General features: G+C 48.1%; 1 protein-coding gene and 1 pseudogene across 1 annotated transcript; one reads left to right on the forward strand and one right to left on the reverse strand.

Moving 5' to 3' along the window:
* Positions 1–2,566: 2,566 nt before the first annotated feature.
* On the reverse strand, positions 2,567–14,452 carry LOC140208334 (NACHT, LRR and PYD domains-containing protein 3-like). The gene is made up of 8 exons (XM_072276930.1): positions 14,392–14,452; positions 13,010–13,176; positions 12,073–12,244; positions 11,909–11,974; positions 3,669–5,406; positions 3,124–3,210; positions 2,801–2,968; positions 2,567–2,654 (listed from the first exon to the last, which is right to left on the reverse strand). Exons 1-8 carry the CDS (start codon positions 14,450–14,452, stop codon positions 2,567–2,569), a joined length of 2,547 nt encoding a protein of 848 aa, XP_072133031.1.
* On the forward strand, positions 5,751–8,143 carry LOC140207379 (uncharacterized; annotated as a pseudogene).
* Positions 14,453–20,288: the final 5,836 nt, after the last annotated feature.

Consider the following 20,288-nt stretch of genomic DNA (forward strand, 5'->3'; position numbering starts at 1 on the left):
CCATCACTTCCCCTCCTTCCCAGTCCCACCACTCCCGCTCCCTTCCTGTCGTTTCATTCCTCCTCACCCTCTCTCTATATTATCCACGTCGCAAACAGTTTCTGACAGGAACTTTTGTCCCTTTTCGTCCCCTATTGAGTCAGTGACTTCGCCACGGTCACCGTCTCATCAGTCCACTCCTCGTCCCGTCACTCCTCTTCCTCCCAAACCCCTCACCCCTCCTCCCCAAAACCCACATGTATATGTGTATGTGTGAATATCTGAGATATATACATTAGTTTATTCAATGAGAAAATTATTAGAATTAAAACATACATGCAATACCCAAGACGATATAAAACACAAAGTAAAATACCGTTATTACGATTGGTAACACACTCGATCCCGGGATTGTATCCACGGGCACCGCATGTTCCTTCGTCATAGATTCTGTGTGCGACAGTGGCCATTGTAAGTCTGTGTCTCACTCCATCCCTGGCGGCCACGTTAACCAAGGAACACACACAAAAATGCTGGTGAACGCAGCAGGCCAGGCAGCATCTCTAGGAAGAGGTACAGTCGACGTTTAGAGCCGAGACCCTTAGTCAGGACTAACTGAAAGAAGAGATAGTAAGAGATTTGAAAGTAGGAGGGGAGGCGGAGATCCGAAGTGATAGGAGACGACAGGAGGAGGAGGGATGGGGCTAAGAGCTGGACAGGTGCTTGGCAAAAGGGATACAGAGATGGAGGAGGGGGAGGGTCATGGGACAGGAGGCGTAGGGAGAAAGAAAGGGGGAGGTGAACCCACTATAGTGAGAGGGACAGAGGGAGAAAAAAGAGAGAGAAAAAAGGGGGAAAAAATAAATAATAAATAAGGGATGGGGTACAAAGGGGAGGTGGGGCATTAACTGAAGTTAGAGAAGTCAATGTTCATGCCATCAGGTTGGAGGCTAACCAGGCGGAATATAAGGTGTTGTTCCTCCAACCTGAATGTGGCTTCATCTTTACAGTAGAGGAGGCCGTGGATAGACATATCGGAATGGGAATCGGACGTGGAATTAAAATGTGTGGCCACTGGGAGATCCTGCTTTCTCTGGCGGACAGAGCGTAGGTGTTCAGCAAAGCAGTCTCCCAGTCTGCGTCAGGTCTCGCCAATATATAGAAGGCCACATCGGGAGCACTGGACGCAGTATATCACCCCAGCCGACTCACAGGTGAAGTGTCGCCTCACCTGGACGGACTGTCTGGGGCCCTGAATGGTGGTAAGGGAGGAAGTGTAAGGGCATGTGTAGCACTTGTTCCGCTTACAAGGAAAAGTGCCAGGAGGGAGATTGGTGGGAAGGGATGGGGGGGGACGAATGGACAAGGGAGTCGCTGGGATTGTGTGATGGGACAGCGCGGAGGGAGCTTCACGCTGTGTCTCACCCCAGGAGTCTGTGATGAGACAGTGTGGAGGGAGCTTCACGCTGTGTCTGACCCCGGGAGTGTGTGATGAGACAGTGTGGAGGGAGCTTCACGCTGTGTCTAACCCCGGGAGTGTGTGATTGGACAGTCAGGGCCCCAGACATATTTATTTATTATTTCTCTTTTTTCTCCCTCTGTCCCTCTGACTATACCCCTTGCCCATCGTCTGGGTATCCCCCTCCTCACCCTTTTCCTTCTCCCTGGACCTCCTGTCCCATGATCGTCTCATATCCCTTTTGCCAATGAACTGTCCAGCTCTTGGCTCCATCCCTCCCCCTCCTGTCTTCTCCTATCATTTTGGATCTCCCCCTCCCCCTCCCACTTCCAAATCTCTTACTAGCTCTTCCTTCAGTTCGTCCTCACGAATGGTCTCGGCCTAAAACGTCGACTGCACCTCTTCCTAGAGATGCTGCCTGGCCTGCTGCGTTCACCAGCAACTTTGATGCGTGTTGCTTATTATCAAAGTTCTTATTTGTCACCATATACTACCCCGAGATTCATTTTATTGCAGTCATTTACAGGACAATAAATCAATATAGCAGAATTTATGAAAAACTATACAAAAACAAAGACTAATCAACAAGCAACGTGCAAAGGAAGGGAAATTTGTGCAAATAAAATATTAAATAATAATGACATGAGTTGTAAATTCTTTGAAAGTGAGTCCGTAGGTTGTGGAATCAGTATAGAGATGATGTGAGTGCAGTTATCCACGCCGGTCAGGAGTCACCCGTGTCTCAGAAAAAAACCCGCCATCATCGGGCCCTTCTTGACTGTGTAATTCCCCGGCATCAAACGTAAAAGTTGCCCGTGAACGCAGCAGCCAGCCAGCATTACGCACTCCCAGGATAATCCCACCCCGGGACACCGGTGTCCCAGACTGAGCCCCGGCCCCCGGGCTCTTCCTGTCTGTGTCATTCCCGGGGTCTCGAACCCGCACATCCGGCAGAAGCAGCGCCGCTGGACAGGAGGCGAAAATACGTCACCACGGGAGACCAGCGAGCGACGCACAGCGCGAGCCTGAAGCTAGTTCCGTTAAAAACGGTTGGGAATTAAACCTGGCGCGTGGAATCGGCCAAAATGTCGGCATCCCGCGGGCGGGGATGTTCACACATTCAGATGTTCACAGATCCACTCTCAGTCCAGGTTTGACTCCCTGCAGAGATCTCAGTTCCTTCTCCCCGGTCTCACTGAACCTATTGTACCACAGCCTGAAACAGATGGGAGAATAAAGATGAAATAAACAGATCACACAACAGTGTCAGTAACAGGGGACAACACTCACAGACAAATATCACCAGAAAACCCGCGGATCCGCTGATATTTTATCACATTGAACAGTAACACAAACACTCACCAGATCCGCTCCAGACTCGGGAGGGTCAGTATGAGGCGGCGGAGAGCGGGGACAGATCGGTCTGTCAGCGAGTTTAATCCCAGGTCCAGCCCCGTCAGTGATGGGTTTGTACTGAGAGCGGAGACGAGATCCTCGGCAACAGAATCTGTGAGACCGACACTTTCCAGCCTGGAGATGAGAGAGAGTGAGGGTGAAGGACACAGAGAGACAGGAGACGGTACAAATCCCCAGTGTTTATCAGTAACACAATTACTGATCACATTAATGTTCAGTGTCAGACACCCAGTGACTGTAAACACAATCTCCCACAGTCTGGTACTTACCACAGTTTCTGTATTTTACACTCCGGGTTCCTCAGAGCCGCAGACACCAGTTTCACTCCTGAATCTCCCAGTTCATTACCACTCAGTCTAAACACAAACAGACAAATTGATGAACAAAGTGATTCAAGCCGAGGGTCTGAGGGAATTTCTCTCACTCGGATATTTCAGGAAACATTAAACCCTTCAGTAAATCACTGATCGGAGTTCCCATCACTGTCAATGTCCCTCAGTGCCCAGCTCCAGGGTATTCACCGAATGTCAGTAATTTAGTCTGTCGGTGTGACCCTGTAAACTCCACATATTCTGTCCCATTCCTCGATGGTTAGAAACGTGTTCCTGACGTGAGAGGGTCGGGAGGGGCAGGGATAAGAGAGATCCCACAGGAGAAGGGTAACAGCTAAGAGAAATCCCACAGGAGGTAAGGGGATGGCGTTTGTCACAACTCTTCTCAATCTGATTTATCACAGATTTACCCAAATCCCTTTACATTGAAACAACACAATGGGACAGTTTCACAGTTCAGAGTGAGAGATAAATCAAGTTACCTCAACTCCCGGCACTTGTGCAGCCCGGGTCCCAGCCGCTGGATTCCTTCACAGTGAATGTGACAGTACTCCAGGTCGAGACGTTTTATTCTATCACAGAGTCCGATGACATGAGACAGGACCGCGCAGTCAATCGGGGTCAGTGTCATTCCACTGAATGAAAGTGTTTCCACAGATCCCACTGCAGCCTGAGCCAGTCCACGATTCTGAGATTCAAACAGGTAGTGCAATGTGTTCAGGAGACTCCTTTTACCAGATTCACTCCATGTGTTTCCACTCTGGCGTTTAACCTCCTCCTTCACCCAGTCAATCACCCGGCAGGTTGTTTGATGAGGAAATGGACCCAGAAACTCCTCCAGGCCCCGAGTTGTCATTGGGTTGGAGAGACCAGCAACGAAACGGAGAAATACCTCAAATCGCCCATCTGTCGTGCTGTGGGCTTCAGTGAGGAATTTCAGGATATTCTCGGGATGTAGAGTCAGGAATTGTGCGATAGCAGCTACAAACTCTTGGATGGTGAGGTGTGGGAATGTGTACACCACGCTCCGGGCAGAATCTTCTCTCTCCAAAAGCTCCATCAGGAACCCGGACAGGAACTGGGAAGGCTGCAGATTGTAGTTGATTAAATCTCCATCTGTAAACACAATCTTCTTCTGGGACACCCCTCTGAAGGCCATCTGACCAAGACTGAGAAACACATCACGGGGGTTCTCAATCTCACGGCCGTGGTTTTTCAGGAAGTTGTAAATATAGTAGGAATACAGTTGGGTGATGGTCTTGGGAACTCGCTGCGGGTCGCTGACTCTTTGTGTGAAGAAGGGGCCCAGTGCCAGAGCGAGGATCCAGCAGTAGGAGGGGTTGTAGCTCATGGTGTACAGAATCTTGTTCTCCTCCACGTGTTTGAAAACAGCTGCTGCCACCGTCTGATCTTCAAAATGCCTGATGAAATACTCCTTCTGTTCCTTGCCAACAAATCCCAGGATTTCAGCACAGACACTGATCTCTGCCATTTTCAATAAGTGTAACGCAGTGGGACGGGTGGTGACCAGCACTGAACACCCTGGGAGCAGCTTGTGCTGGATTAAACTGTACAAAATGTCAGACACCTTGCACTTGAATTCAGGATCTGTGCATGTGGACCGAGGTTCTGTGTTTCTCTGACTGCCAGCAAAATCAATTTTGTCATTGAATTCATCCAAACCATCAAATATAAACAGCAATCCCTCTGGGTTCTTCCAGACCTCTCTGAGTAAATTCCCAAAGTACGGATACTGATCCAGAATCAGTTCCCTCAGGTTTATTTGACAAGTGATGGTGTTTAAATCCCGGAATTTGAAACTGAAGACAAACTGGAATTGTTGGTATATTTTCCCTGTGGCCCAGTCATGGACAATCTTTTGTACCATTGTTGTTTTCCCGATCCCCGGGACTCCGGCCACTGCTGCCGAACTCCCAGATTTGGAATTACTCCGGGAAAAGCTGCTCTGGAACAGCTGATCAGTGCGGATTTTTTCCAGCTCTCCGCGGAGATGTTCCTCTCTCCACTCCTCGTGGTCTCTGCCTCTTGCTAGCAGCTCATGTTCCACCAGTCTCCGATCTCGAACAGTAGAAATGACCGTGAGCTCAGCGTATCGATCAACCAGCTGGAAAACCTTCACCTTCTCCCTCATCAGGATCGTGTTCACTCTCAGGGTTTCAGTTTGTGCCCGCAGAGTCTCCTTGTGTTTCTGTTGAACATCTTCCATGGGAACAGACAGTGACCAAACTGTTAGATGCCTCACCTCAGAACTCAGTATTTAAGTACACAAGAGTTAGCTGAAAATTATTGCATTAATTGGATTAATCAATGGATGCTCGAACAGTAAAGTAAATTCCATTAACAGACCCTAGACTGGACGGAGGCCTGGTATAGATAAACACCAGATCATCACATTTTCACAATTAACTGTACTGTGAAGGTGAGTATTTCCCGGGTAGTTCACTGTCCCCCAAATGTCCCATACTGGACAACCTCCCACTACTGTCACAGCTGTCATTTATTCCTGTGGAAGAAACTTTTACTCCCCAGTGTTGATGTGGCGTATGGAGATGGAGAAAAAGGTAGTGGGCATTCTGTCAAAGGAACAGGTCGGGCAATCACAGGTCCCTCTCCCCTCTCACCATTACTTATTCAAAATACAAAGTGGTAGCTATGCTGATCAGCACCTGCACTGTGGGTGGGTGGTTGGGGTGTGTGGGATCATAAAGTGTGTTCGAATCCTGTCATGGGTGTCTGGACCCTGTCTGGACCCTGCCAGGAGTGTGTGGGATCCGACAGAGTCTCAGGACCCTGTCAGGGGTGTGTGGGGTCTCACAGTGTGTCAGGACCCTGTCAGGGTCGTGTGGGGTTTCACTGTCTGTCAGGACCTTGTCACGGGTGTGTGGGGTCTCACAGTGTTTTAGGACCTTGTCAGAGGTGTCTGGGGTCTCACAGTGTGTCAGAACCCTGCCTGGACTGTGTGGGGTGTCACAGTGTGTCAGGGCCCTGCCAGGGACGTGTGGGTCACAGTGTTTTAGGACCCTTATAGGGGTGTGCGGGGTATCACAGTATGTCAGGACGCTGTCAAGAGTGTGTGGTGTCTCACAGTGTGTATGGACCCTGTCAGGGACTTGTGGGGTCTCACAGTGTGTCAGGACACTGTCAGGGACTTGTGGGGTCTCACAGTGTGTCAGGGCTCTGTCATGGATATGTGGGGTCTCACAGTGTGTCAGGACTCTGTTAGATGTGTGCAGGGTCTCAGAGTGTGTCAGGAACATATCAGGGACATGTGGGGTCTCGCAGTGCGTCAGGACCCTGTCAGGACTGTGTGTGGTCTCATGGTGTGTCAGGACCCTGTCAGGGATGTCTGTGGTCTCAGTGTTTCAGGACACTGTCTGGGGATATTTAGGACACTGACAGTGGCACTTGGTGTCTCACAGTGTTTCCGAACACTGTCAGGAGTGTGTGGGGTCTCACAGTGTGTGAGGACCTTGTCAGTTGTGTGTGGGTCCGGACAGTATGTCAGGAACCGGTCAGGTGTGTATGGGTTCTCACAGTGTGTCAAGACCCTGTCAGACATGTGTGGGGTGTCACAGTGTGTCAGGAACCTACCAGGGATGTATAGGGTGTCACAGTGTGTCAGGACCCTGTCAGGGGTGTGTGGGGTCTCACAGTGTGTCAGGACCCTGTCAGGGACGTGTGCGGACTCACAGTGTGTAAGGACACTGTCTGGGGTATGTGGTGCCTCACAGTGTGTCAAGAGCCTGTCAGGGTTGTGTGGGGTCTCTCATTGTGTCAGGACCCTGTCAGAGGTGTGCGGGGTATCACAGTATGTCAGGACACTGTCAAGAATGTGTGGTGTCTCACAGTGTGTATGGACCCTGTCAGGGACTTGTGGGGTTTCACAGTGTGTCAGGACGCTGTCAGAGGTGTGTGGGGTGTCTCATTGTGTCAGGAACCTGTCAGGGACGTGTGGGGTCTCATGGTGTTTCAGGAACCCGTCAGGGGTGTGTGGGGTCTCACGATGTGTCAGGACCCTGTCAGGGACGTCTGTGGTCTCACAGCGTTTCAGGACACCATCCCAGCTGATTTAGGACACTGAGAGTGGTGTGTTGTGCCTCACAGTGTGTCCGGACCCCGTCAGGGGTGTGTGGTGTCTCACAGTGTGTCAGGACCCTGTCAGGGGTGTGTGGTATCTCACAGTGCGTTAGCACCCTGCCAAGGTTGTGTGGGGTTTAACATTGTGTCAGGACCCTGTCAGGGACATGTGGGGTCTCAGAGTTTGTCAGGACACTGTCAGGGACGTGTGGGGTCTCAGAGTGTGTCAGGACACTGTCAGGGACGTGTGTGGTCTCACACTGTGTCAGGTCCCTGTCAGGGGTGTGTAAGGTCTCACAGTGTGTCCGGACCCTGTCAGAGGTGTGTGGTGTCACGCAGTGTGTCAGGACGCTGTCAGGGGTGTGTGGGATCTGATGGTGTTTCTGGACCCTGTCAGGGGTGTGTGGGGTCTCATGCTGTGTCAGGACCCTGTCAGGAGTGTGTGGAGTCATACGGTGTATCAGGAGTCTGTCAGGTGTGTGTGGGGTCTCATAGTGTGTCAGGGCCCTGTCAGGAGTGTGTGGGGTCTCATGGTCTGTCAGGACACTGTCAGGGATGTCTGTGGTCTCACAGTGTTTCAGGACACTGTCTGGGGTGATTTAGGACACTGACAGTGGCGTTTGGTGTCTCACAGTCTGTCAGGACCCTATCAGGGGTGTGTGGGGTCTCACAGTGTGTCAGGACCCTGTCAGGGGTGTGTGGGGTCTCACAGTCTGTCAGGACCCTGTCAGGGGTGTGTGTAGTCTCACAGTGTGTCAGGACCCTGTCATGGGTGTGTGAGGTTTCACAGTGTGACAGGTACATGCTAGGTACTTGTGGGGTTTCACGGTGTGTCAGGACGCTGTCAGGGGTGATTTAGGACACAGAGTGGTGTGTGGAGTCTCACAGTGTGTCAGGACCCTGTCAGGGTATGTGTGGTCTCACAGTTTGTCAGCACACTGCCAAGGTTTTCTGGGGTTTCACAGTGTCAGGACCCTGTCAGGGACATGTGGTGTGTCACCGTATGTCAGGAACCTGTCAGGGGTGTGTGGTGTCTCACAGTCTGTCAGGACCCTGTCAGGGGTGTGTGGGGTCTCACAGTCTGTCAGGAACCTGTGAGGCGTGTGTGGGGTCTCACAGTGTGTCAGGACACTATCATGGACGCCTGGGGTATCACAGTGCTTCAGGACACTGCAAGGTGTGTGTGCTTTCTCACAGTCTGTCAGAAACCTGTCAAGGGCTTGCGAGGTCTCACAGTGTGTCAGCACCCTGTCTGGGACGTTTGGGGTCTCACAGTGTCTCAGGACCCTGTCCGGTTGTGTGCGGTCTCACAGTGTGTCAGGATCCTGTCAGAGGTGTGTGGTATCTCACAATGTGTCAGGACCCTGTCAGGGTTGTGTAAGGTCTCATTGTCATACTGTCATACTTCTGGGGTTTCACATTGTGTCAGGAACCTGTCAGGGGTGTGCGGGTTATCACAGTATGTCAGGACGCCCAAAAGAGTGTGGGGTGTCTCACAGTGCGTAAGGACCTTGTCAGGGAATGTGGGGTTTCACATTGTGTTCTCACAGTGTGTCAAGACCTTGTCAGACATGTGTGGGGTGTCACAGTGTGTCAGGACCTTGTCAGGGGTGTGTGGGTTCTCACAGTGTGTCAGGGCACTGTCAGGGGTGTGTGGTGTCTCACGCTGTGTCAGCACCCTGTCAGGGACGTGTGGTGTCTCACAGTGTGTCAGGACCCAGTCAGGAGTGAGTCGGGTCTCACAGAGTTTCAGTCCCCTAACAGGGGTGTGTTGGGTCTCACAGTGTGCCAGGACCGTGTCAGACGTGTGCAGGGTCTCACAGTGTGTCAGGAACCTGTCAATAGCGTGTGGTGTCTCACAGCGTGTCAGTACCGTGTCAGGCGTGTGTGGGGTATCACAGTGTGTCAGGACCCTGCCAGGAGTGTGTGGGGTCTCACAGTGTGTCAGGACCCTGTCAGGTGTGTGTGGTGTCTCACAGTCTGTCAGGAACCTGCCAGGGGTGTTTGGTGTCTCACAGAGTGTCAGGACACTTTCAGGGACATCTGGGGTCTCACAGTGTGTCAGGACCCTGTCAGGGGTGTGTGGGGTCTCACCGTGTGTCAGGACCCTATCAAGAATATGTAATATCTCACAGTGTGTCAGGACCCTGGCAAGGGTGTCCGGGGTCTCACAGTGTGTTTGGACACTGTCAGGGACGTGTGGGGTCTCACGGTCTGTCAGGACGCTGTTATGGATGTGTGGGGTCTCACAGTGTGTCAGGACCCTGTCAGGGGTGTGTGGGGTCTCACCGTGTGTCAGGACCCTATCAAGGATATGTATTATCTCACAGTGTGTCAGGACCCTGTCAGGTGTGTGTGGGTTCTCACATTGTGTCAGGACTCTGTCAGGAGTGTGTGGTGTGTCAGGGCCCAGTCAGGTGTCTGTGGGTTCTCACAGTGTATCAGGACACTGTCAGTGGTGTGTGGGTTCTGACAGTGTGTCAGCAACCTGTCAAGTGTGTGGGGGGTCTCACAGTCTGTCAGGAACCTGTCAGGAGTGTGTGGGGTCTCAAAGTGTGTCAGGACCCTGTCAGGGACGTCTGGGGTCTCACAGTGTTTTAGGACCCTGTCAGGAGTGTTTGGGGTTTCCATTCACTGTACTTGGCTGTGATTGGGAGTGTAGGAAAACATTGATTGTGTACATATTTACTTTAGAGAGTGTGAGAATGGGAGAAATGATGTTCTTCAATAATCAGGGAGTGTATCTGTTTGATATTCAGAAATGGTTGTGGGAAATTCACTGTCATGTCTGTTCCCTCGGCAAACAACATGAGGATTAGTGAAGGACAAGCTTGTAGCGATTTACCAAACCCATGGTGCAGGGAAACTGAGGGGTTTCATTGACCGGATGTGGACTGGAACATCATTAACAGAGGTGACAAAGACATGAGTAGTTTGTAAAGTTCCTGATTCGTCTATCTCTGGTCCCAGATTTAAATTATTGTCTTTGGGATTTGTTCTTGTAAATGAAAGAGACTGAACCAGGATTCTGGCCGAGATTCCTTATATTTCTGTTAAGAGGTTCGAATAATCAGTGAAACATGGGCTGATGCAATGTTAATAAGTTTTGTGATATTTGTCTTTCTTACACTCTCTCCTCTGTCCAACTCAGTCTGCGGTGATGAAGCCTCACAATCTCTGAGCCCATGCACTGCCCCGGGCTCTATTTTCTCTGACGTGATGGGTTTATGGATGCAGTGAGCTTCCCATCCAGACCATCACAATTTAACTAATTACAATATTATTTATAGATGTTTTCAGTCCTTTGCACCTTCCTTGTCGCTATCCCACAACCCTCAGTTTCCCTGTCCTAATTCCCATCTCTCACCCTTCCACAGTGTCCATCACACAATGCCGGTAGACAGGAATTTCAGCTTCTGTAGACTGAGCTGAGGAATATGTCCCCCAATCTCACCCTCTCTAACACTGTAGCAGTGTTTGCACGAGGGAGTGCAGATGTAAACACAGCGGTGTTCATATGCTGCTCTGTGGTTGAACAGACCGGTTGGGATGTTACCTGCTTTTCTAATTAAAGTGATGCTATTATTACTATTCTGTGACTGGAACTTCAGTGGACGCCCAACTCTAAGAAAAGATAATCTGCAGGAACTGGGGGAGTTTAGAAAATGGTTAAGGATGAGGCTGTTCAGGAGGGGGCAGTGGCTGGCAAGAGAAGGTTTTGACTTTTTCGTGTGTTTTTTTTCCATTCTCCGGATCGCCCCCTTCTCCACCCAGACTCCGGTGGGGATCTGTAGTTGCAGGTCCCAGAGCGGTGTGACAACTCTAGTCAAACTCGCCAGCTCTCTGCCTCTTTCCTCAAAATGTTCTTTGAAATCTCTCCCTCTAGGAAACATGTTTCCCTGTGTCTCACTGTGTTCTCTGTCACAGTACCAACATTTACCTGGTCAGATTTTTGTGGCTCAACAATTTAACCGCCCGACGTAAAGTACCACCGTTGGTGGAAACAGAGGTCAGGTTTCAACATTATGAACTCTGCTTCAGCCTCATCTGGGCCATTGCGTACCGTTCCAATTGCCCCACTACCGGAGGGATGTTGAGGCTTTAGAGAGGGAGCACAAGAGATTCACCAGGATGCTGTCTGGTTCAGAGGGCATGTGCTATCATGAGAGGCTGGAGAAAATTAGATTGTTTTCTCTGGACCATCGGAGGCCGAGGGAGCTCTGACACAGGTTGACAACATTATGAGAGGCTTAGATAGAGTAGACAGAGAGAATAGGTTTCCTGGGGTTCAAATGTCTATTACTAGAGGGCCTGCAGTGAAGGTGAGAGGGGGTTGGATTATGGGAGATGTGAGAGATAGTTTTTTTTTTAAATCAGAGAGTCGTGGATGCCTGGAATGCACTGCCTGGTACGATGGTAGAGGCAAATTGTTAGAGACTTCTGAGAGACGTTTGGATAGACACATGGATGTAAGGAAGATGGACGCATATGGACATGGTGTAGGAAGCAGAGATTAGAGCTTGGGTGTGTCTGATTTACTTCTTAGCTGTTTCGGCACAATATGATAGGCCTAATGGCTTATCTCAGCGTTATACTCTGCAATGTTCAATGCACGGTCACTTACCTTTCAGCTCACTGAGAAACTCTAGTAAAAGTTGAGCGGGAATTGGTCGATGGGAGGGATCACAACCTGATGAATTTAAACAAATTGAGGAAATCATTTTTGTAAATTTGTAAAGTGTGCTGTGTTGTGATCCAAATTTAAATTAATTGCTGATATTATCTCACCATATATCTGTATTTCCTTCAGTATTTTGTCCAAATTTGGGACACAGTTCTGCATTTTCACAAAGGTTTCCCACATCACCCTCCGGGCGCGGGAGCCTTTCTCCATCACCAGGCTCAGGAGGAGTTTAGAACTGTCCGCCCGCTCTCCCTTATCAGCGAGATCAGAGATTTTCTGTGAAGAGTAACGGTGAACATATTGGGGACTGACAGATTCACACAGAGAATGAGAAGTAAATAATGTGCTCTGTAACGGGATCACACTGAGCAGTCAAAATCCATAAATAATTCCTCACTGGATTAGATGGTGTAAACAGAAATCAGAAAATAATGATCACTGATGAAGAAGTTAGGAAGATTTTTATAACAGAGTGAACAGTCTCAGAGAAGTTGCAGAAAAGATGTTGTGATTCATTTCCTCAGTCCGCCAGTGTCCAACATGACAGCGGATTACCGGCTGACACCTGACGCCTTTCCTTTGCCTTTTCTGGTGGAGGTTTATTCAGTGATTACACATTACAACATGGCAGTATTCCCCGATCCACACTGTTTGCAGTTACAGATTGTAACACAATCATCTCCACCCAGAACAGAACACACTCCAGCTCCTGTGGCATCCATGACTGATGTCCCAACTCTCACTGACATCGTACTGTCACGCTGTACAGTCTTCCCAGAATGAAAGTTCCTACCATATTTCCATTTAAGCTCCTTTACTGCTACCTCATACAATTGTTACCGGCTCCCCTCGCTCTGAACATTGAGCCGCCACTGGAGTGTTTACACCTTTTTTAATCATTCCTTCAAATTCACAGTTTTAAGAATTATATATATTCATTTCTGATTTATTTTTATGCTTTATTATCCGCTGAGTCAGAGTTCCGACACCCATCAGTCCTGTGACGTGTGAACATTCAAACCCATTCTCCCTCCCACTCACCCGATGTTCCTCTCCGCTGAACTGATTCTCGGCCGTTAACGCCAGGCTCACTCCGTGCATCCCTCCTTCCATCGCCTGCTCCAGCCTGTCCCGGTAGAAATCCGTCAACTGCAGCAGCTGGAAATCGTTCCAGCTTGCCAGGAGCTCGGCGATCACTGAGCTCGGACCTGTGAAGCACAATGGCGAAAATTAAAGAACTTACCGACCCCATATTGGGCAGCAACTTTCTCTCTGGAACCTAAAGATCACCAAATAATAAAGGCATCCGTTAGTCTTGCGAGACCATGGATCTGCGCCCGGAAAGTGTTCACACTCCAGGGCGCAGGTCTGGGCAAAGTTGTATGGAAGACAGCAGTTGCCCATGCTGCAAGTCTCCCCTCTCCACGACACTGATGTTGTCCAAGGGAAGGGCATTAGGACCCATACAGCTTGGCAGCAGTGTCATCGCAGAGCAATGTGTGATTAGGTGTCTTGCTCAAGGACACAACACATTCCCTCGGCTGGGGCTCAAACTCACGACATTCAGATCGCTAGTCGAATGCCTTAACCACTTGGCCATGTGCCCACAAGATCACCAAATACAGTCCGAATATATATACATTGGTTGGGTGGGGGGGGAAGAGGAAAGGGCTTGGGTCGGGGGGCTGCGTGTTGGGGGGCACGGGGGGTGTAGAAGGGGGTATAGTTCCATCTGTGGAAGGCTGCTGTTTCGTGTCCCCGAGAATATACCTCCGTGTTTGGAAAGGACTCTGCCTATTGCTGGGAATATACAGTAGTAACCCATCACCATCACTCTCCTGGTACTGCCCATCACCACTGCTTTGCCCTGGGTTACTTTCTGCAATTCCGGTCAACCCCTTCCTCAGAAAATCTCTGGGATATCTCACAAATTTCTGGAGGTACTCAGCATGCCAGGCAGCATCTACGGTGGAGAATAAACAATGAACGTTTCGGGCCAAGGCCCTTCATCAGACTGGAAATGAAGGGGCAGAAATTCTGGATATTGTCAGATTACTTTCTATTCCTTGTGGTCCTGGTTTGAAACGTTAACTGTTTATTCCTCTCGATGGATGCTGCCTGACCTGCTGAGTCAGCCAAAATTTTGTGTATCTTTGTGCTGCTCGAAACTTCCAGCATCTGCAGAATTCCTGTGCTCTGGAACACCTCACTGTTTTAATGTGTATCTCAATCTTCTGGAGGAGCAGGAGCAGACGGTAATTGTACCCCTTCCACGTGTGACTGTGTTTCCCCCAGAGATGGTAACTCTCTCTCTCATCTCTCTGCTCAGTTTTCACAAATATTTTGTGACTTGCCGATATTGAATTAAATCCAGACACGTAGTCAAGGCAATATTTATAAATTAAAATAATTCGCCAACATACCCGTGTCCTTTCCCGATGTTGACGTCACTGGAACTCCTCCACTGCTCATTCCGTTATCCATTTTGAGGACAGTTCTGGTCAGATTTTTCTGCTTTGTAACAAACAAGATTAACAGAAAATTCAGATATTATTTGAGGTGTAAATGAAAGCACTTTAACTGAGTCGCTCTCTTCCAAACATCTTGGGCCTATCCACCGAACACTCGACATGGCCTGACCTACCCGCGGCCAGCTACCCACAGCCACACAATGCCCATTTCCACTCTCTCCATGGATTGTACACTGGGCCAGGATTCTCCAGGGTATCTGCTCGCTATATTGTGGGCAATTCTGTTTTAGGAACCAATCCTGTGTCTTGGACCGGGAGTGATGTGTCCATGGAATGGTTAGACAGGCTGAGCAGACTGCTTTGGTCCTCCTACCACTGGTGGTGCTATGGTGAGTAATGGACAAATGGGACATCTATTCCTCTCGTCACTGAATTATACAGATTTCTCAGTCACACCTGATTCTCACCATCTCATTTCAGTTTAACATCGCCTGACGTTGACGCTTCTGGCAATATACGGTTTGAGTCTATATAGAAACCCTCTGACATCCTGAACAACGCAGAATCACCCATAACTTCGCGACATTTTGTCCTGAAGCACTATAGTTTCTCCAGCAGGACCTTAAGAACATAATTAATGCCTAAACTCCGGTCAAGATTTCTTTGAGCATTCAGATGGCCATTATCAGAGTTACATGACACTTGTTAAACACAATGTAGATCCGCCATGCATCCAAAAGAGCGAGCTGACAAAAACGCTTTTAAAATAAATAAACAAAATACTAGAATTATTCAACAAAACAGACAGCCTGTTAATATTCCAGGTGGAAAACCCTGTATCAGAGCTGAGCCTGTCTGTGGGAGCCATGTATCTGTTCTCTATCTGCATTGTATTCTGCGTTGTGTATTTATGATGCTTTTTATGGTAACTTGTCGCATCAGTGGCGACGTGGTAAACGCGAAGGGATCAGTTACATATTTATGCTTTGTTCGGCGCAGTATTCAGCCGGGGGGCGTATCTTCTGTAATCATCGGCTCGTTTACGCTGAGGTTACACTTGTGTACTTGTACGCGTCTTTGCTTCAAGGTTGTACGTTTGCTGATCGCTAATAAAGGATCGAGTACATGCCTTTGACTTTTGAAACAACCTTTATTGGAGCCGAGGGCGCGTCATACAAGTATATCAAGTCCGTGGGGATCGCAGGCAATAACAACTTGGTTTGGTTAGAATTGGCCGCTACAGATGTTCCTCAGTTTGCTAATCATTTTAAATACTATCTGTTTATATGACACATTTCCTTTATATAGTTCTTTATTTTAACAGCGAAAAAGTTATCAAATTGGATGCCCTTCTCCTTGGATTTGCACGCACAAAATCGCGGCAGTTCTGCGGACGAAAACGCCTTGTTAATGAGAGAGATCAAGGAGATTGGCCAGACTGATATAATCTGACAGGAAGGCGACAGTAACTCAAATAACCATGCGCCCAACAGCGGGGTGCAGAAGGGCGTCACTGAACGCCGAACATTGATTTTGGACGGCGTAGAGCAGCAGGAGACCCCGATCACTCTCAGTGCCCACACCATTAGGTGCAAGTTGTACAAAGTAAAATGCCCACTGAGAGCAGACTTCCATATTTACTTAAACTGCCGGCGAATTTTATTGCTGGGATTTTTATTTTATCACTGACAGATATACACCGTCTTTGCCAATGAAAAAAAAATACACAGAATAAAAAAAAGAGACACGAATCCGTTAATCCACAATATTGAACTGGTAGAAACACGAGAAATACTATCGTAATAAAACACCATAACATTTCCCCGTATAGTCTCTGTACTTACCTGTTGCTAGGCTCCTGATTCAGTTTCCTGCAAATCTGAGCATCTGAGTTTTATATCCCTACCAGTAAGTGAACACACACTGAGCAAAGTTCAGTTGATAACTCGCTCATAAACCTGAACTTCAGCCTATTCAGCTTGTAACGCCGCACCCTGTTCCACAACGCTTGTGTTAAACCACGGACAGACTCATTATGCTTGAACGCGTCTTTCTAACAAGTGGTCCGAGCCGGATTTAATACTTAAGTGCAAGCGGTGCAAAGATTACGTTTCTCTCGAATATTTGAACTGTTTCGGAGAGGAAGAAAACCCGCATCCTGGTCCGCTCCACTGGTGCCGTCGCTTTGATTTATTGTTCACCTTAGCACCAGTTTATTGTCAGATGATAAACCTCAGCGACAGCTCAGGGCAAAGATCGCCCTGGTTTTATTGCACAGAGACAGGGAAAGGAAGGGCGCTCTGAACTCTGATGGAATATTATGTATTTGGAATAATGTTCTCTTCTGAACAGGACGCATTCCCTTTCTCCAGATTTTACTGTGCCCCCTCTGCCTGGAGCTGACTTCAAGGTCACCCTGTTTATAATGAGCCATTTTTAACAGTTGTCTGCAGTTGGACCATTACAGTAACTGAGCAACTGTGCCGAAATAAGCATCTCCCAGAGATAACAAATGGCCAAAGTCGACAGCGATATAAGGACACCCTTCCCCTTCAGTTTATTGCTCACTGACTGGAAACAGGTTACCATGTCACAGCAGCAATCGTATGAAATTATGATCATTTCCCGCCGGCGAATTTACCTGGCAAACCATTTACTTCACAGATACATCAACCAGCATCGCATTTATTTACAAATACTTCTACCGTTCCTCCTCAGAGAACGATGGGGAAAAAAAACATTAAATTCACTGCGTTTCTTATCTCTCAGTGTGCTCTGCTGGTATGTTGAATTAGTAACCGGACTTTCACCCCCTCAGTCCTGTTCCGCCATTCACAACAGGACTGGGATCTCAGTGGCACATCCCTGCGACCGCCTGGAATAATTCACTGCCTTGTCATTCTCGAATCTGTGCGCTGCGGAATTAAACATATTGGGAAAAAAAAACTCTGCGTGTCGTTTCCCTTGAAAACTGTTCCACCTCATCTATCTTCACCTGCTTCAGCTTCCCCGGGAACAGCAACTGATAGTATGTATACGGTAGAAAAGTTAGAAATACTTCCGTGACGAATAGGGTTATTAGAGCACCATAACACAGCCCAGTACAGTTCCTGTTCTTACCTGGTGCTGGACTCCCGAGTCTGTTCTCAGTGAATCCGAGCATCTGAATGTTATGTCCCTAACAGTAAGTGATCACACCCTGAGCAATGATCAGTTGATAACTCGCTCATAAACCTGAACTTCAGCTTATTCAGCGTGTCACGCCGCACCCTGTTCCACAACGCTTGTAGTGAAAAACGCAAAGACTCATTTTCTTTGAATGAGCCTTTCTAACATGTGGTTCGAGCCAAAAGTACGACTTCAGTGCGCTATGCAATGATTGCCTTTGTCTGGAAAATTTGATCTGCCCCAGGGAGGGAGCCCAACACGCATCCTGGATCGGTTCCGCTGGTGTCGTCGCTTTAATTTATTGTTCACCTCGGGACCAGTTTATTGTCAGATTATAAACTCCAGCGACAGCTCAGGGCAAAGATCGCTGTGGGTTTGTTACTCACAGAGAGGAGAAGGAAGGGCGCCGTCAACTCTTGTAAAATACTATGCATTTGGAGTATTTTTTGCTTTTTTTTAACACTGGGCATTCTGTAAGTGCTGCCTGAAGGAGGTAAGTCAATGTCAGCTTGTTTAGAAAGCCAGTTTTAACAGAAGGCCGCAGTTGTACCATTACAGTAATGGGCCGATTGGGGGGCAACTGTGCCGAGATAACCACCTCCCAGAGATAACAACCGGTGAAATTCAACAGTAAGATAGAACGCCCTTCCCTTTCAGTTTATTACTCACTTTCTGGAAACAAGCTACCATGTCTCAGTAGAATCATAAGAAATTATGATTATTTCCCGATGGCGAATTTGCCTGGCATCGCACTTATTTTACAAATACATCAACCGTTCCTCGTCTGAGATCGATGGAGAAACACCAGACATTAAATTCACTTTTTCTCTGATCTCTCAGAGTGCGTTGCTGGCATGTTTAAATAGTTATAGGACATTCGCTCCCTCTGTCCTGTTCCGCCATTCTTTATTATCACAGGCGCACTGTGATCTCAGTGACACATCCCTGCGAACGCCTGGAACAAACCATTCCCTTGACTGTCAATAATCTGTGTTCAGTGGAATTAAACACATTGAAAGAAAGCTCTGCTTCTCTTTCCCTTTGCGGAAGAGAATTCCAAAGACACACTAGTTCCACCTCAATAAAATAACCTCATCTATCTTCACCTGTTTCATCTCCCCCTACAGCAGCAAACATGTTTTCCACATTCCTGTCTAGACTCCGCGTGATGTTGAGTGTCCCCAGCAAGGACTCAATTCATTTATCTAACCACTAGTGGATAAAATCTCCCCTCCTTCATCTCAGTAACAGCGAATACAATAAAATCCCCGTCTTTATCGAATACCAGCCAATACAGCGCAGTGGTCAGCATTGAAGCGGACGGGGAACGCAGCAGAATCCCCTGGACGTGCACTCAGTGGCCACATTATTAGGTACAGGAAGTTCATAGCAAAGTGCCTAATGAGTGCAGAATTTGCTATTTTAATCTACGGCCAGTGAGAATTACCACAATATTTGTTAATATAAATATCACTGCCAGATCTACCTGGTCTTAGCTAAAAAAAAACACATACAAAATAATCGAGCACACAGATCCGTACAGCCGCGCAATTTCAATGACAATACTGATATAGTAGAAATATTAGTAATACTGTCGTTACAAGTGTGCTTATTAAAATACCATAACACTGCCGAATACAGTCCATGTTCCTACCTGATGCAGAACTCATGGGTCTGGTTTCAGGGGATCCGAGTATCTGAATTTTATGGACTCTAACAGTAAGTGAACACACCCTGAGCAATGTTCAGTTGGTAACACGCTCATAAACCTGAACTTCACGCTATTCGGCATGTAACGCCACACCTTCCTCCACAACGATTTTGTTAAACCACACAAAGATTCACCTTGCTTGAATGAGTCTTTCTAACTTGTGGTCCGACCCAGAATTAATACTTCAGTGCGAGAAATTTTACCACCTCCAGAGAGGAATCACTACTCGCATCCCGGTTCCGTTCGGTTGGTGCCGTCGCTTTCAGTTATTGTTCACCTTGGGCCCAGTTTATTGTCAGATTATAAACTCCAGCGACAGCTCAGGGCAAAGATCGCTGTGGGTTTATTGCACAGAGACAGCAGAAGGAAGGGCGCTCTCAAATCTGATGAAACATTATAAATTTGGAATAATGTTCTCTCTTGAACAGTGGACAATCCCTTTCCCAGATTTAACTGTGCCCCCGTAGCCTGGACCTGCTCTGATTTTAAATTGGCCCATTTAAATGCGATCGTTAACAGTTGTCCGCAGTTGTAACATTAGGGTAATGGACAACTCGGGAGCGGCTGTGCCAAGATTACCATCTCCCAGAGATAACTACCAGTCAAAGTCGTTAACAAGATAAGGATACCCTTCTCCTTCAGTTTATTACTCACTGACTGGAAACAAATTGCAGGATCACAGCGCCATCATATGAGATTTGGATCATTTCCCGCTGGTGAATTTGTCTGACAGCGTATTTACTTTGCGTATACATCAACGGTTTCTCCTCATTGACTAATAGAAAACGATGTAAACATTAATTACACAGGGCCTGTTTGTCTGAGATTGATGCTGGCCCTGTTGACTTAGTAGCAGGGCGTTCGGACTCTCAGTTCTGTTCCGCTGTTCTCTGATTCTATGATCACGACTGAACTGTGATCTCAGCGGCCCAAACCGGCCACAGCCTGCAACACTTCACTCACTTGCCAG

This window comes from Mobula birostris, chromosome 13 (assembly GCF_030028105.1).
Source record: "Mobula birostris isolate sMobBir1 chromosome 13, sMobBir1.hap1, whole genome shotgun sequence".
Classification (NCBI taxonomy): domain Eukaryota; kingdom Metazoa; phylum Chordata; class Chondrichthyes; order Myliobatiformes; family Myliobatidae; genus Mobula; species Mobula birostris.

What these genes read in the sequence shown, in the direction of transcription:
- LOC140208334 (XM_072276930.1), bottom strand. Translation starts at nt 14,452, where the DNA reads ATGGATAACGGAATGAGCAGTGGAGGAGTTCCAGTGACGTCAACATCG. An exon ending in CACAAGTGCCGGGAGTTGAG is followed by an intron (nt 3,211 to 3,668) that starts GTAACTTGATTT and finishes GTTTGTGTTTAG; the next exon opens with ACTGAGTGGTAATGAACTGG. An exon ending in TGTAAAATACAGAAACTGTG is followed by an intron (nt 2,969 to 3,123) that starts GTAAGTACCAGA and finishes TCTCATCTCCAG; the next exon opens with GCTGGAAAGTGTCGGTCTCA.